The 13116-nt window shown below is 40.8% G+C and overlaps 1 protein-coding gene across 3 annotated transcripts in view; it reads left to right on the top strand.

Annotated features, from left to right (window-relative positions):
* LOC137356154 (protein regulator of cytokinesis 1-like) overlaps positions 1–13116 on the top strand; it is a 72278-nt gene that overhangs the window by 39204 nt on the left and 19958 nt on the right. For all 3 annotated transcript variants that reach the window (XM_068022084.1, XM_068022154.1, XM_068022009.1), the window contains 4 exons: positions 5211–5306; positions 5477–5623; positions 5968–6057; positions 7822–7905. In XM_068022084.1, the coding sequence (XP_067878185.1) occupies positions 5211–5306; positions 5477–5623; positions 5968–6057; positions 7822–7905 (417 nt within the window). The remainder of the gene's footprint in view (positions 1–5210; positions 5307–5476; positions 5624–5967; positions 6058–7821; positions 7906–13116) is intronic.

Here is a 13116-nt window from a genome sequence, read left to right as displayed (position 1 = left end):
GGTCGCAAAGGTGGAAGTGGAGCAATCTCAGCCCTTGCAATTGAGCAACAAGCTCAAGGTTCTTGCAAATTGTATGGACAATAGCCAGAGCCGTAGTGTGGATGAGCAGACTGACCATGGTACAGGAGGCCATTCAAGTGGGGGGAGTTAAAGGAATGTAGTGGTAGTCCGGGACCGTATAGTCATGGGTATAGAAACTTCTCCGCAACCAAGAGCGAGAATCCAGAAGGCTGTGTTGCCTGCCTGGTGCTAGGGTTCGGGACATCTGCTCAAGGCTGGAGAGGAACTTGCGGTCATAGGAGGTCTCTGTGTACCTACGATATAGGTAGGACAATGAACGAGGTTCTGTATAGGGAGTGTGAGGAGCTAGGCACTAAATTAGAAAGCAGAACCTCAAAGGTGGTAATCTCTAGATTATTACCTGAACCATGTGCAAATTGGCAAAGGGTAAATAAGATTAGAGAGATGAATGTGTGGTTCAGAGACTGGTGTGGGAGAAGTGGGGCACTGACACCAGTACTGGGGAAAGCAGAGGCTGTACTGTTGGGACGGACTTCACCTGAACCATGCTGGGACCAGTGTTCTAGCAAGTCGTATAACTAGGAAAGTAGACAGGGCTTTAAACCAAATAGAGGGGGGGGGAAGGGAAAGATTGAGTAAACGAATGGGAAATTACAGGGCAATAGATCAATGTAGCAATAAAGGTAATGATCAGAGTATAGCAGGAAGGGACAGTGATTGCAAACTTAAGAGTGTGCCAGCAGATAGGGCCAGAGTTTACAAAAACAGTAATAAAAAAAAAAAGGCTGAATTAAGTGCTCTGTATCTGAGTGCCTGCAGCATTCGCAATGAATTGTCAGCTCAAATAGAAACGTGATGCCTGATAACTATTATAGAGATATGGCTACAAGTAAACCAGAGCTGGGACTTGAATATCCAAGGGTACATGACATTCAGGAAGGACAGGAAGCTGGGAAAATGTAGTGGAAGAGCTCTGTTAATTTAAGAGGGCATTAGTACTGTAGTGAGATGACCTATAGTTCTAAAGATCAAGATCTAGAATCAGTTTGGGTGAACTAAGAAACAGTAAGGGGCAGAAAATATTGGTTGAAGTTGTTTACAAGCAGTGGTAATGTAAATCTCAGTATAAATCAGGAAATTAGAGGTGCATGTAACAAAGGTAATACAGTAATCATGGGGGTTTTAATCTACATATAGACTGGGTAAACTTTTAGTACGAATGTTGTGGAGGACGCATTCTCGGAATGTATGCAAGATGGTTTTCTGGAACAGTGCATTAAGGGACCTACTAAGGAGAGGGCTATTTATTGATTTAGTATTGTGCAATGAAAAAAGGCTAATTAATCTTGTTGTAAAGAAGCCTTCAGGAAAAAGTGACCATAATATAATTGAATTTTACATTAAGTTTGAAAGTGATGTAGTTCAATCTGAAATTAGGGTCTTAAATCTAAGCAAAGGAAACTATGACAGCATGCGAGGCAAATTGGCTATGGTGGATTGGAAAACTACATTTATAAGGTATGACAGTAGACAGGCAATGGCTAACATTTAAAGAACTAATACATAGTTTACAATAAAAATGCATTCTGTTAGTGCACAAAAACCTAGTAAAGAAAGTGGTCCAACCATGGCTAATGAAAGAAGTCAAGGATTGTATTAGAGCGAAAGAAGAGGGTTATAAAGTTGCCAAAAAAAGATAAGCCTGAGGATTGGGAGCATTTCAGAATTCTGCAAAGGAGGACCAAGTAAAAGATTAAGAAAGGGAAAATAGAATGAGAGTAAACTAGTGAGAAACATAAATACCAAGTGTAAAAGCTTCTATAGGTATGAAAATAGGAAAAGGTTAGTCAAGACAAGTGTGGGTCCATTACAAGTGAGTCAGGAGAATTTATCGTGGGGAATAAGGAAATGGCAGAGAAACTGAACAAATACTTTGCCTGTCTTCACAGAGGAAAATACTAAAAAAAAAACTCCCAGAAATATTCAAGGGACTAGTGTAAACGAGGAACTGCAATATATTATCCGTTTTTTTAAAAAGTAAGAAAAAAAATTAATGGGGCTTAAAGTAGATAAATCCTACATCCCAGAGTGTTGAAAGAGGTGGTTGTAGAGAAAGTAGATGTATTGGTGATCCTCTTCCAAAATTCTAGACTCTGGAATGGTTCCTGCAGAATGGAAGGTGCCAAATGTAATCCCCACTATTTAAGAAAGGAGGGAGAGAAAACTGGGAACTACAGACCTGTTGGTCTAATATCTGTCGTAGGGAAAATGGTAGAATCTATAATAAAGGAGGTGATTATAGGGCACTTAGAAAATAATGGTAGGATTGGGCAGAGTCGACATGGATTTATGAAAGGGAAATCATGTTTAACAAACCTGTTGGGAGATTTTTGAGGATATAACTAGCAGAATAGATGAGGGGGAACTGGTGGATGTGGTATATTTAGATTTTAAGATCCCACACTAGAGGTCAGTAAACAAAATTAGAGCACATGGGATTGGGGGAAATACACTGGCCTGAATTAAGAACTGGGTAATGGACAAAAAAACGAGTAGGAGTAAAGGGGTCATTTTCGGATTGGCAGGCTGTGGCTAGTGGGGTACTGTAATGATCAGTGCTTGGGAGCCCCAGCTATTCACAATCTATATCAATCATGTGGCTGTGGGGATTAAATGTAATATTTCTAAGTTTCCAGATGAGACAAAACTAGATGGAAGTGTGAGTTGTGAGGAGGATGCAAAGACACTTCAAGGGGATTTGGAGAGGCTAAGCAAGTGAGCAAAAATTTGGTAGAAGGAATAGAATGTGGAGAAATGTGAGGTTATCCACTTTGGTTGGAAAAACAGAAATAGAGTATTTCTTAAATGGTGAGAGATTGGGAAGTGTTGAATTTCACAAGGACTTTGATGTCCTTGTTCATGAGTCACTGAAAGCTAACATGCAGGTACAGCAAACAATTAAGACATGGTATGTTGGCCTTCATTACAAGAAGATTTGAGTATAGAAGTAAAGATGTCTTGCTGTAATTATATAGAGCAGTGGTGAGACCCCACCTGGAATATTTGGTGCAGTTTTGGTCTCCTTACCCAAGGAAAGATATACTTGTTATGCAGGGCGTGGAATGAAGGTTCACCAAACTAATTCCTGGGATGGAGGGATTGTCCTATCAGGAAAGATTAAATAGACTGGGCTTTTATTCTCTGGAGTTTAGAAGAATGAGAGGTGATCTCATTCAAACGTACAAAATTCTTACAGGGTTGATGCAGGAGGGATGTTTCCCCTGGCTGGGGAGTCCAGAATCAAGGGACACAGTCTCAATAAGGGGCAGGCCATTTAAGACTGAGATAGGGAGGAATTTCTTCAGAGGGTGGTAATCTTTGGAATTCTTTATCCCTGAGGGCTCTGGAGACTGTGTCGTTGAGTATGTTCAAGGCTGAGATTGATAGATTTCTACATATTTTAAAAACATCAGGGGTTACGGGGATAGTGTAGGAAAATGATGTGAAGTAGAAGATCAGCCATGATCTCATTGAATGGCCTACTCCTGCTCCTACTTATGTTCTCATGGTTACCTGACTTCACCCCATTCTCAGCTTGTCTGCTGCTGAAATGCTTGTTCATGCCTTTGTTACCTCTCGACTTGACTATTTCAATGCATTCCTGGCTGGTCTCCTCCGTAAGCTTGAGGTCATTCAAAACTCTGCCCGTGCCTTAATTCTTATGAAGTTCCATTCCCCTATCACCCCTGTGCTTGCTGACCTACATTGGTTCCCGGTTAAGCAATGCCTTGGCATTTCTAAAATTCTCATCTTTGTTTTCAAATTCCTCCATGGCGTCACCCCTCTGAATCTCTAATCTCCTCCATCCCACAATTCTGACCTCTTATGCAGGCCTGACTTTATTCACTCCACTGTTGGTCCTAACTTCAACTGATTAGGCCCCTAGCTGTGGAATACCATCCCTGCCTCTCCATCTTGTTTTCCTCCCTTAAGAAACTCCTGAAAATCTACCTCTTTGACTAAGTTTTTGGTCATCTGATCTGACCTAATATTTCCTTTTGTGGCTCGGTGTCATATTTTGTTTTATAATGCTCCTGTGAAACCCCTTGGGATGTTTTATAACAGTAGTAATAGTGGTGGTGGCAGTACGAGGGCGAAGTATGCCACTGCATTGAGACTTTTTAAAATTGTAGTGCTGTAAAAATAATAGTGCTTTGAACTCTAGGTCAGGCAAACTTTTATCAATGTACCAAACCACTTCCAGTTGTATTGAATTCAGCCTGTTTTAGAATTGGAATTGTGCTGTGTATGGTCAAGCAAATTTTACCAAGATGTGTGCAGTTTTGGGCCTGGAGTTTCTGCTCAGTTGTGCTAGGGTTTTTTTTTAGTGCAATGTGTTGATATCTGTGTAGTCAGCACAAAGGTTCACGGAATTTACAACACAAATTGCATTCGGTGCAACGCCAGTTTCTGTCATCTTTTGTGCTTTTTGTAAACCTGTTTGAAGCAGGCCCTGCCACAAAACTTGCCACACCCTTGGGTAAATTAATTATTGAGTTTTCACTAAGTTGGCTAGTCTACAAGACCTTTTTGAGGAGGCTCAAATTAAGCTGGAAGTTTTGGGTGCAAGAACACCACTAGGTATGTTTTGAATGAATTTTTAAAATTCAGTAAGGAATTCACAACTGTACCCCAATTTTAACTAAAAAGTGTGTTTGTATTTTTAAATGATTTTCTGTAATTTAAAAATCTGGTTACTAGGAGATGGTGAATTGACAGGGATTGTAAATGCATTTTTTTTGTGTGTGAAACCTCTTTCAGCAGTAGTATTCAAGCTTTCCAAGTTACAATTCTTGAATATCAAGGAATATTTTTAAAGCGTTTTTTAAATATGCTAATTCAATGCAGGATTTGTATTTGGTTATATGCAAATACGTTTTAGTGGGGGAGGTTGGTGGGGGGGGGTGGTGAGGGGAAGAGGAGGAGAGAGCACTTTACAAACTGGTTGCCATTTGTGCCAGAATTGCCAATTAAGTTCAAAGTAAAAACTCCTACAATTGGTACTTAATTTGAATAGCAAATCATTCAAATTCAAAGCTTACAACTGCCAAATGTAATCTGGTATAATATATTTTGATGGTGCTATTGTAACATTCTAAGGCTGCAAAAAAATTTAATTTGTTGTACAGAAGAAAGCATCGGACCCAAACAGATATGCTAATAGAGGTGGAACTCTACTGAGAGAGGAAAAGGAGCGTTGTCAGCTTCAGAAGAAATTACCAAAGGCAAGCATTACTTCATTATAATGGAGAATTTTCCACACTTAATATTACTATGTTCACACTACACTGATTCTTCTGACTGTTTAAAAGATCATTGTAGCCTTGTTTCATTGTTTTTAGTTTTTAAAAAAAACACCATTATCTATGTAAATTTTGTAATTTTTCCTCTTCAGCTGGAAGAAGAACTGAAGTTAAACATAGAAAAATGGGAAACTGAGCAAGGCTGTCCCTTCCTAGTTAATGGTCAAAAATTCACAACTTATATTGCGAACCAATGGGAGCAACATAAATTCAAGAAAGAACAAGAGAAGCAAGAACGCGTATGTTATTGGAGTGCAGCATTAACCTGTTCGATTTGGCAAATTGATGCCAAGCTCCAACCTACATTTTTAACTAGTTTGGTCTTCAAAATAACTTGGAATCCTCTACCCCAATTAACAATTTACTGTGCAATTTCCTTCACACTTGCATTTTATGATTAAATTTTATTCAAATTAAGATTTGTATATGAAGTCTTGGCATTTCAAAGTTAATCGAATGTAGTTAGCAAGATTAATATGTGCCTATATTTGGTAATACAGACAACTAAACTTGATTGTGTATAGTGCTAAGTAATTGAAAGTCTTGTCCTGCTTGCAATTGCTGTCCTGTGGTTTTATTCCAGTGTGTAAAGAAGGAAGATGGGATTGGCTATAAAACTCCTTTAAAACGGGCATTAGGTGCATCTAATACACCACACAGCAAAATCAGAAGAGTAAGTCAATAATGGGGGTTTTTTTTTTTGAAAACTCCTGATCTGTCATTTTTTTGTTAATTTCAATTTCTGGATATAATGCTTTTTAAATTACAGTAAAATGTGTAATATTTAAAAATTCAGATTTTAAGTTCAAACTTTACCATATGGTAAACACCTCTCTTTACACTTTTTTACACCAACACATCATGTTTCCTGCACCCCAAGGCAAACTCTAGCTGTTTAAAAACTTGGTGTAACACCTTTGTGTTCTCCAGTTTTTTTTCTAATATTTCAACTGAGTATCCCATATTCATGGCAAGGATTTTTTTTTTTTATAAGAGTTTACACTAGGAACTTATCAAAACAGGCATTCCTGAGCAGTTCTTCACATCTGTCATCTAGTAGCTTTCCATTCACAACCACTGTTGTGGTTTTATGCATAAGCTACTATAAAACTTCTATATTTAGTCTTAAGGTCTCAATCTTAAATATGCATTTTTGCAAGTGGTGTTTTTCATGGTTACTTGACCCATCTGTGGAAGAAGGCCTCAAATTTGCTGCAATAAGCTGAGGGGTATCGGTTATAAATGAACACTAGTAATGAGCTTGCCAATATTTTAACATTGAAGGCAGGAGGTAAATAATGGATCCACATCTGCTTGTGAGGGTCTTCTGGACCGTCCACCTTTTTATAGATAAGATTGGTAGCTTGCTCTACTCATCCAAAGAGTAAAGAAATAAAAGCATCCAGAATCCAAACTTCTGATTTAATAGAAGTTTGGTTTGTTTGTAATCTGAAGAAATACTGAGAATTGTTTTCCTTGCATTGGCCCGAGCAGCTTCCTCCAAGCTGCACCTCTTCTGCTGCTGGTAGTGTAACGGAAACCCTATTGGCGGGTGTAAATGGGGTTTCCTGTTAAGTTGCAGCAACAGAGTAGGTCAGAAGAGATTTCTAGCCATTATATCATCTCCATTTTCAATGCTCTGTGACAAACATCTATCACTTTTTGCTCTGTGATTTTAAATATTGACCAGATCCTGAGTGTTTCCTTTTTCCATGAAAAGTAAATCCAAGCCTCTTTAGCAGTTGCCATGAATGGCTTGAGAAAGAAATGTAAGCATGTTGTGTCGGGGGTGTGTGTGTGTATCTTCAGCTGTGAATCAGTTGGTAGCACTCACCTTGATTCAGAAGCTGGTGGGTTCAAGTCCCACTCCAGGACTTGAGCACAAAAGTCAAGGCTGACAATCCAGTGCAGTACTGAGGGAGTGCTACATTGTCTGAGGTGTCTTCTTTTAGATGAGACATTAAACTGAGGCCCCATCTGTCCTCTCGGTGGATGTTAAACATCCCATAGCACGATCACACAAGAAGAGCAGGGGAGTTATCCCTGATGTCCTGGCCAATATTTATCCCTGAACAACATCACAAATGGGTTAACTGGTCATTATCACTTTGCTGTTTGAGAGCTTGCTGCATTTCCTACATTACAACAGTGACTACATTTCAAAAAGTACTTCGTTGGCTGAAAGTGCTTTGGGACATCTGTGATCATGAAAAGCACGATATAAAAACATATCCTTTTTTTCTTTTCTGTTCAGCTAAACCTGCCAGCTGATTATGTGTATATATGGGTATAATGAGATTCCCTCAGGGAGAGATAATGAATCTACTTTGAATTTAGCATGTTGAGAACTTACTTTGAAGACTATAAATTCAGTGAGTCCTATGTCACTTTTAGAATGAAGGGCTGATCAAAAATATTAACACTTTCTCTTTTTCAGTTAAATGGGACCTCAAATTTAACTTTTAATAGTGGTGGAAGTACTTGTAACCAAGGAGGAAAACCACCTGTTTCAGCTCGAAAGGTCAGTCTTCTGTTACAACAATGTATCACCTATTATGCACACTTGTTTTGAAGGCTGTGGCATACATACAAGGTTCTCTTTAAATTTGTCTTTCTATGCAAACATGTAATTATTGGTATTGTTTTGTGTACTATGCAGCTATGTTCACAAAGTTTAGATGTTTTAAAATTAAGTTTCTTCATGTCTGTGCATACAATAGGGAGACACAGCTGTCTAACTAAAATTAGATCACTCTTCCCTACCAAAAAGCTGAACTGGAAATATGGCAGTGCTTTATCTACTAAGCCAAAGTAACTTTGTATCTTCCAGATTTAGAGTATTTGAGTTTAATTGTCAGTTTGATAATGTCCCTGGAATGAAATTTATAAACAATTCTGAATACTTAATTTTAAATAGAAAAAATGCTGGAAATACTTCGCAGATCTGGCGACCTCTGTAGAGAGAGAAACAGTTAATGTTTCAGGTCTATACAAGAAAGAGGGCCTATTAGGGACCGTAACGGGTAACCTGTATGTGGAGGCGGAGAATGTGAATATGGTTCTTAATGTATACTTTGTTTTCACAAAAGGGAGGGATGATGCAGATGGGGAGGAGGAGTGAAATATTAGATGAAATTAGCATAGTGTGGGGGGGAGGGGGGAAGTATCGGGGGTTTAATGTCTTTGGCTCGGACAAATGTATCCTGGGCTGTTAAAGAAACCAAGAGAAGAAATATTGGCACTCATTTTTGTTTTCCAATCATCTTTGACTATAGGTGCGGTGCCAGAGGAGTGGAGGGCAGCAAACATTGTACCACTTTTTTTTAAAAAAAAAGAAAGGGATAGACCAAGTAATTATGAGCCAGTCAGCCTAACTTTGGGGAAATTATTTGTGGGGGGGGTGGGTGGAATTCTGAGGGACAGGATAAATCTTCATTTGGACATTGATTAATCAAAGATAGTCAACCCACATTGTTCAGGGAAGGTCATGTCTGACTGACATTGAATTTATTTGAGGAGATAACAAGGAGAGTTGATGAAGGTAGTGCATTTGATGTAGTCCATATAGATTTTAGCAAGGCTTTGGCCATGGCAGACTGGCATTGTCACATTGCCTTGGATCCCATGAGCTTTTGGACAAAGTGGCAAGTTGGATCCAAAATTGGCTGAGGCAGGAAGCAAAGGGGAATTGTCAATGGGTGTTATTGTGACTGGAAGGCTGTTTCCAGTAGGTTTCAACAGGGCTGCATACTAGTCCCTTGCTTTTGTGCGATTTATCAATGATTTGGACTTGAATGCAGAAGGTGTGGTTGATTATGAAGAAGAAAGCTGTGGACAGCAGGCTCAAATCAATGGATCAGTCAGCTGGGCGGAAGAAATGGAGTTCAATCTGGAGAAGTGTGAGGTCATGCATTTGGAGAAGGCTGACAAAACAAGAGAATGCATGATAAATGGCAGAATACTGAGAAATGTAGAGGAACAGAGGCACCTTGGAGTGCATGTCCATAGATTCCTGAAGGTGACTGGACAGACAGATAAGGTGGTCATGAAGACATACAGGATACTTGCATTTATTAGCTGAGGCATAGAATATAAGAGCTGGGAAATTATGCTAGAACTGTATAGGGGAGGCAGTGGTGTAGTGATGACATGACTAGTAATCAGAGGCCCAGGCTAATGCTCTGGAGATATGGGTTTGTCTCCCAGCACAGCAGATGGTGAAATTTGAACTCTATTAATAAATCTGGAATTCGTTGCTAGTCTAGGGGGTGATCATGAAACCATTATCTATTTTTTTTTAAAATCTGGTTCACCTAATGTCCTTTAGCAATGGAAATCTGCCATCCTTACCTAGTCACAGAATCACAGAATAATACAGTGCAGAAGAGGCCCTTCGGCCCATCTAGTCTGCACCGATGCATTAAAGACACCTGACCTGTCTACTTAATCCCATTTGCCAGCTCTTGGCCCATAGCCTTGAATGTTATGATGTGCCAAGTGCTCATCCAGGTACTTTTTTAAAGGATATGAGGCAATCCACCTCTACCGCCCTCCCAGGCAGGGCATTCCAGACCGTCACCACCCTCTGGGTAAAAAAAAAAAGTTCTTCCTCAAATCCCCCTTAAACCTCCTGCCCCTCACCTTAAACTTGTGTCCCCTTGTAACTGACCCTTCAACTAAGGGGAACGGCTGCTCCCTATCCACCCTGTCCATGCCCCTTATAATCTTGTACACCTCGATCAGGTCACCCCTCAGTCTTCTCTGCTCCAGCGAAAACAACCCATCCAACTCATAGCTTAAATGTTCCATCCCAGGCAACATCCTGGTGAATTGCCTCTGCACCCCCTCCAGTGCAATCACATCCTTCCTATAATGTGGCGACCAGAATTGCACACAGTACTCGAGCTGTGGCCTTACCAAAGTTCTATACAACTCCAACATGACCTCCCTGCTTTTGTAATCTATGCCTCGATTTGATAAAGGCAAGTGTCCCATATGCCTTTTTCACCACCCTGCCTTTATTAACCTGCCCTTCTGCCTTTAGAGATCTATGGACAAACCCGCCAAGGTCCTTTTTGTTCCTCAGAACTTCCCAGTGTCAGGCCATTCATTGAATACTTACACTTTGGAAGGAGCAATGTGACATGTATCACCTCACACTTTTCAGCGTTAAATTCCATCTGCCACTTTTCTGCCCATTTGACCATCCTGTCTATATCTTCCTGTAACCTAAGACACCCAACTTCACTGTTAACCACTCGGCCAATCTTTGTCATTCGCGAACTTACTGATTCTACCCCCACAGATAGTCATCTATGTCGCTTATGTAAATGATAAACAATAGGGGACCCAGCACAGATCCCTGTGGAATGCCACTGGACACTGGCTTCCAGTCACTAAAACAGCCGTCTGTCTTCACTCTCTGTCTCCTACAGTTAAGTCAATTTTGAATCCACCTTATCCAGTTACCCTGTATCCCATGTGCATTTGCTTTCTTGATAAGTCTCCCATGTGGAACCTTGTCAAAGACTTTGTTGAAATCCATGTAAACTACATCAACTGCACTACCCTCATCTACACACCTGGTCACATGCTCAAAAAATTCAATCAAATTTGTTGAGGCATGACCTCCTCTGACAAAGCTATGCTGACTATTCCTAATCAAATTTTACCCCTCCAAGTGGAGATAGATTCTCTCCTTCAGAATTTTCTCCAATAGTTTCCCTACCACTGACGTGAGACTCACTGGTCTGTAGTTCCCTGGCTTATCTCTACAACCTTTCTTAAATAATGGGACCACATTAGCTGTCCACATTATCCAGTCCTCTGGCACCTCCCCAGTGGCCAGAGAGGAACTAAAAATTAGGGTCAGAGCCCCTGCAATCTCCCACAGCATCCTGGGACACAAATCGTCCGGACCTGGAGATTTGTCCACTTTTAAGCCTGTCAAAACCTCCAATACCTTGTCACTCCCTATGACAATTTACTCAAGAACCTCAGTCTCTCTCTTAGTTCCATATCTACATCCTCATTCTGTTGGGTGAATACAGATGTGAAGTATTCGTTCAACACCCTACCAATAAAGAACAAAGATAATTACAGCACAGGAACAGGCCCTTCGGCCCTCCAAGCCTGCGCCGATCCAGATCCTCTCTCTAAACATGTCGCCTATTTTCTAAGGTTCTGTATCTCTTTTCTTCCTGCCCATTCATGTATCTGTCTAGATCCATCTTAAAAGACTCCATCGTGCCCGCATCTACCACCTCCGCTGGCAATGCGTTCCAGGTGCCCACCACCCTCTGCGTAAAGAACTTTCCACGCATATCCCCCCTAAACTTTTCCCCTTTCACTTTGAACTCGTGTCCTCTAGTAATTGAAACCCCCACTCTGGGGAAAAAGCCTCTTGCTATCCACCCTGTCTATACCTCTCATGATTTTGTACACCTCAATCAGGTCCCCCCTCAACCTCCGTCTTTCTAATGAAAATAATCCTAATCTGCTCAACCTCTCTTCATAGCTAGCGCCCTCCATACCAGGCAACATCCTGGTGAACCTCCTCTGCACCCTCTCCAAAGCATCCACATCCTTTTGATAATGTGGCGACCAGAACTGTACGCAGTATTCCAAATGTGGCCGAACCAAAGTCCTATACAACTGTAACATGACCTGCCAACTCTTGTACTCAATGCCCCGTCCAATGAAGGAAAGCATGCCGTATGCCTTCTTGACCACTCTATTTACCTGCGTTGCCACCTTCAGGGAACAGTGGACCTGAACACCCAAATCTCTCTGGACATCAATTTTCCCCAGGACTTTTCCATTTACTGTATAGTTCACTCTTGAATTGGATCTTCCAAAATGCATCACCTCGCATTTGCCCTGATTGAACTCCATCTGCCATTTCTCTGCCCAATGTTCTCTGGCTCCACCCACAGATTTCACCCTTGGTCCCTAATGGGTCCTACTCTTTCCCTGGTTATCCTCTTCCCATTGATATACTTATAAAATATCTTGGGATTTTCCCTACTTTTACTCGCCAGAGCTTTCTCATGTCCCCTCTGCTCTCCTAATTGCTTTCCTGAGCTCCATCCTATACTTTCTGTACTGCACTAATGCTTCCATTGATTTGCTCTCCTTTTGTATTTGCTAAAAGCCTCTCTTTTCTTTCTCATTGTACCCTGATTGTTTCTGGTTATCCATGGTTCTCTGGGCTTGTTGCTCCTACCTATTACCCTCCCCATTTCCTTTTTGAATGCCCCCCCCACTGCTGTTCTGTCGCTTTGCCGACAGGTAACTCTTTCCTGTCTATCTTGGCCAGATCCTGCCTTATTTTATTAAAATTCGCTCTTCCCCCAATCCAAAACCTTTTTTTGCAACTTGTCTATTTCTTCATAACAAGCTTAAATTGTACCATGTTGTGGTCGCTATCACCAAAATGCTCCTCCACCAACACATCAACCACCTGTCCGGCTTCATTCCCCAGAATTAGGTCCAGCACTGCACCCTCCCTTGTTGGATCCTCTACATATTGAGCTAAAAGGTTCTCCTGTATACATTTTAAGAACTCCACTCCATCTAAGCCCTTAACACGATGACTATCCCAATTAATGTTGGGAAAGTTGAAATCCCCTAATATAATTACCCTATTATTTTTACACACCTCTGCGAATTCTGCACATTTGTTCCTCAATTTCCCACTGACTATCTGGGGTTCTATAATAAACACCTAGCA

The sequence above is a fragment of the Heterodontus francisci genome, chromosome 1, assembly GCF_036365525.1.
Source record: "Heterodontus francisci isolate sHetFra1 chromosome 1, sHetFra1.hap1, whole genome shotgun sequence".
NCBI classification, from domain to species: domain Eukaryota; kingdom Metazoa; phylum Chordata; class Chondrichthyes; order Heterodontiformes; family Heterodontidae; genus Heterodontus; species Heterodontus francisci.
This window is presented reverse-complemented; position numbering and strand designations above follow the sequence as displayed.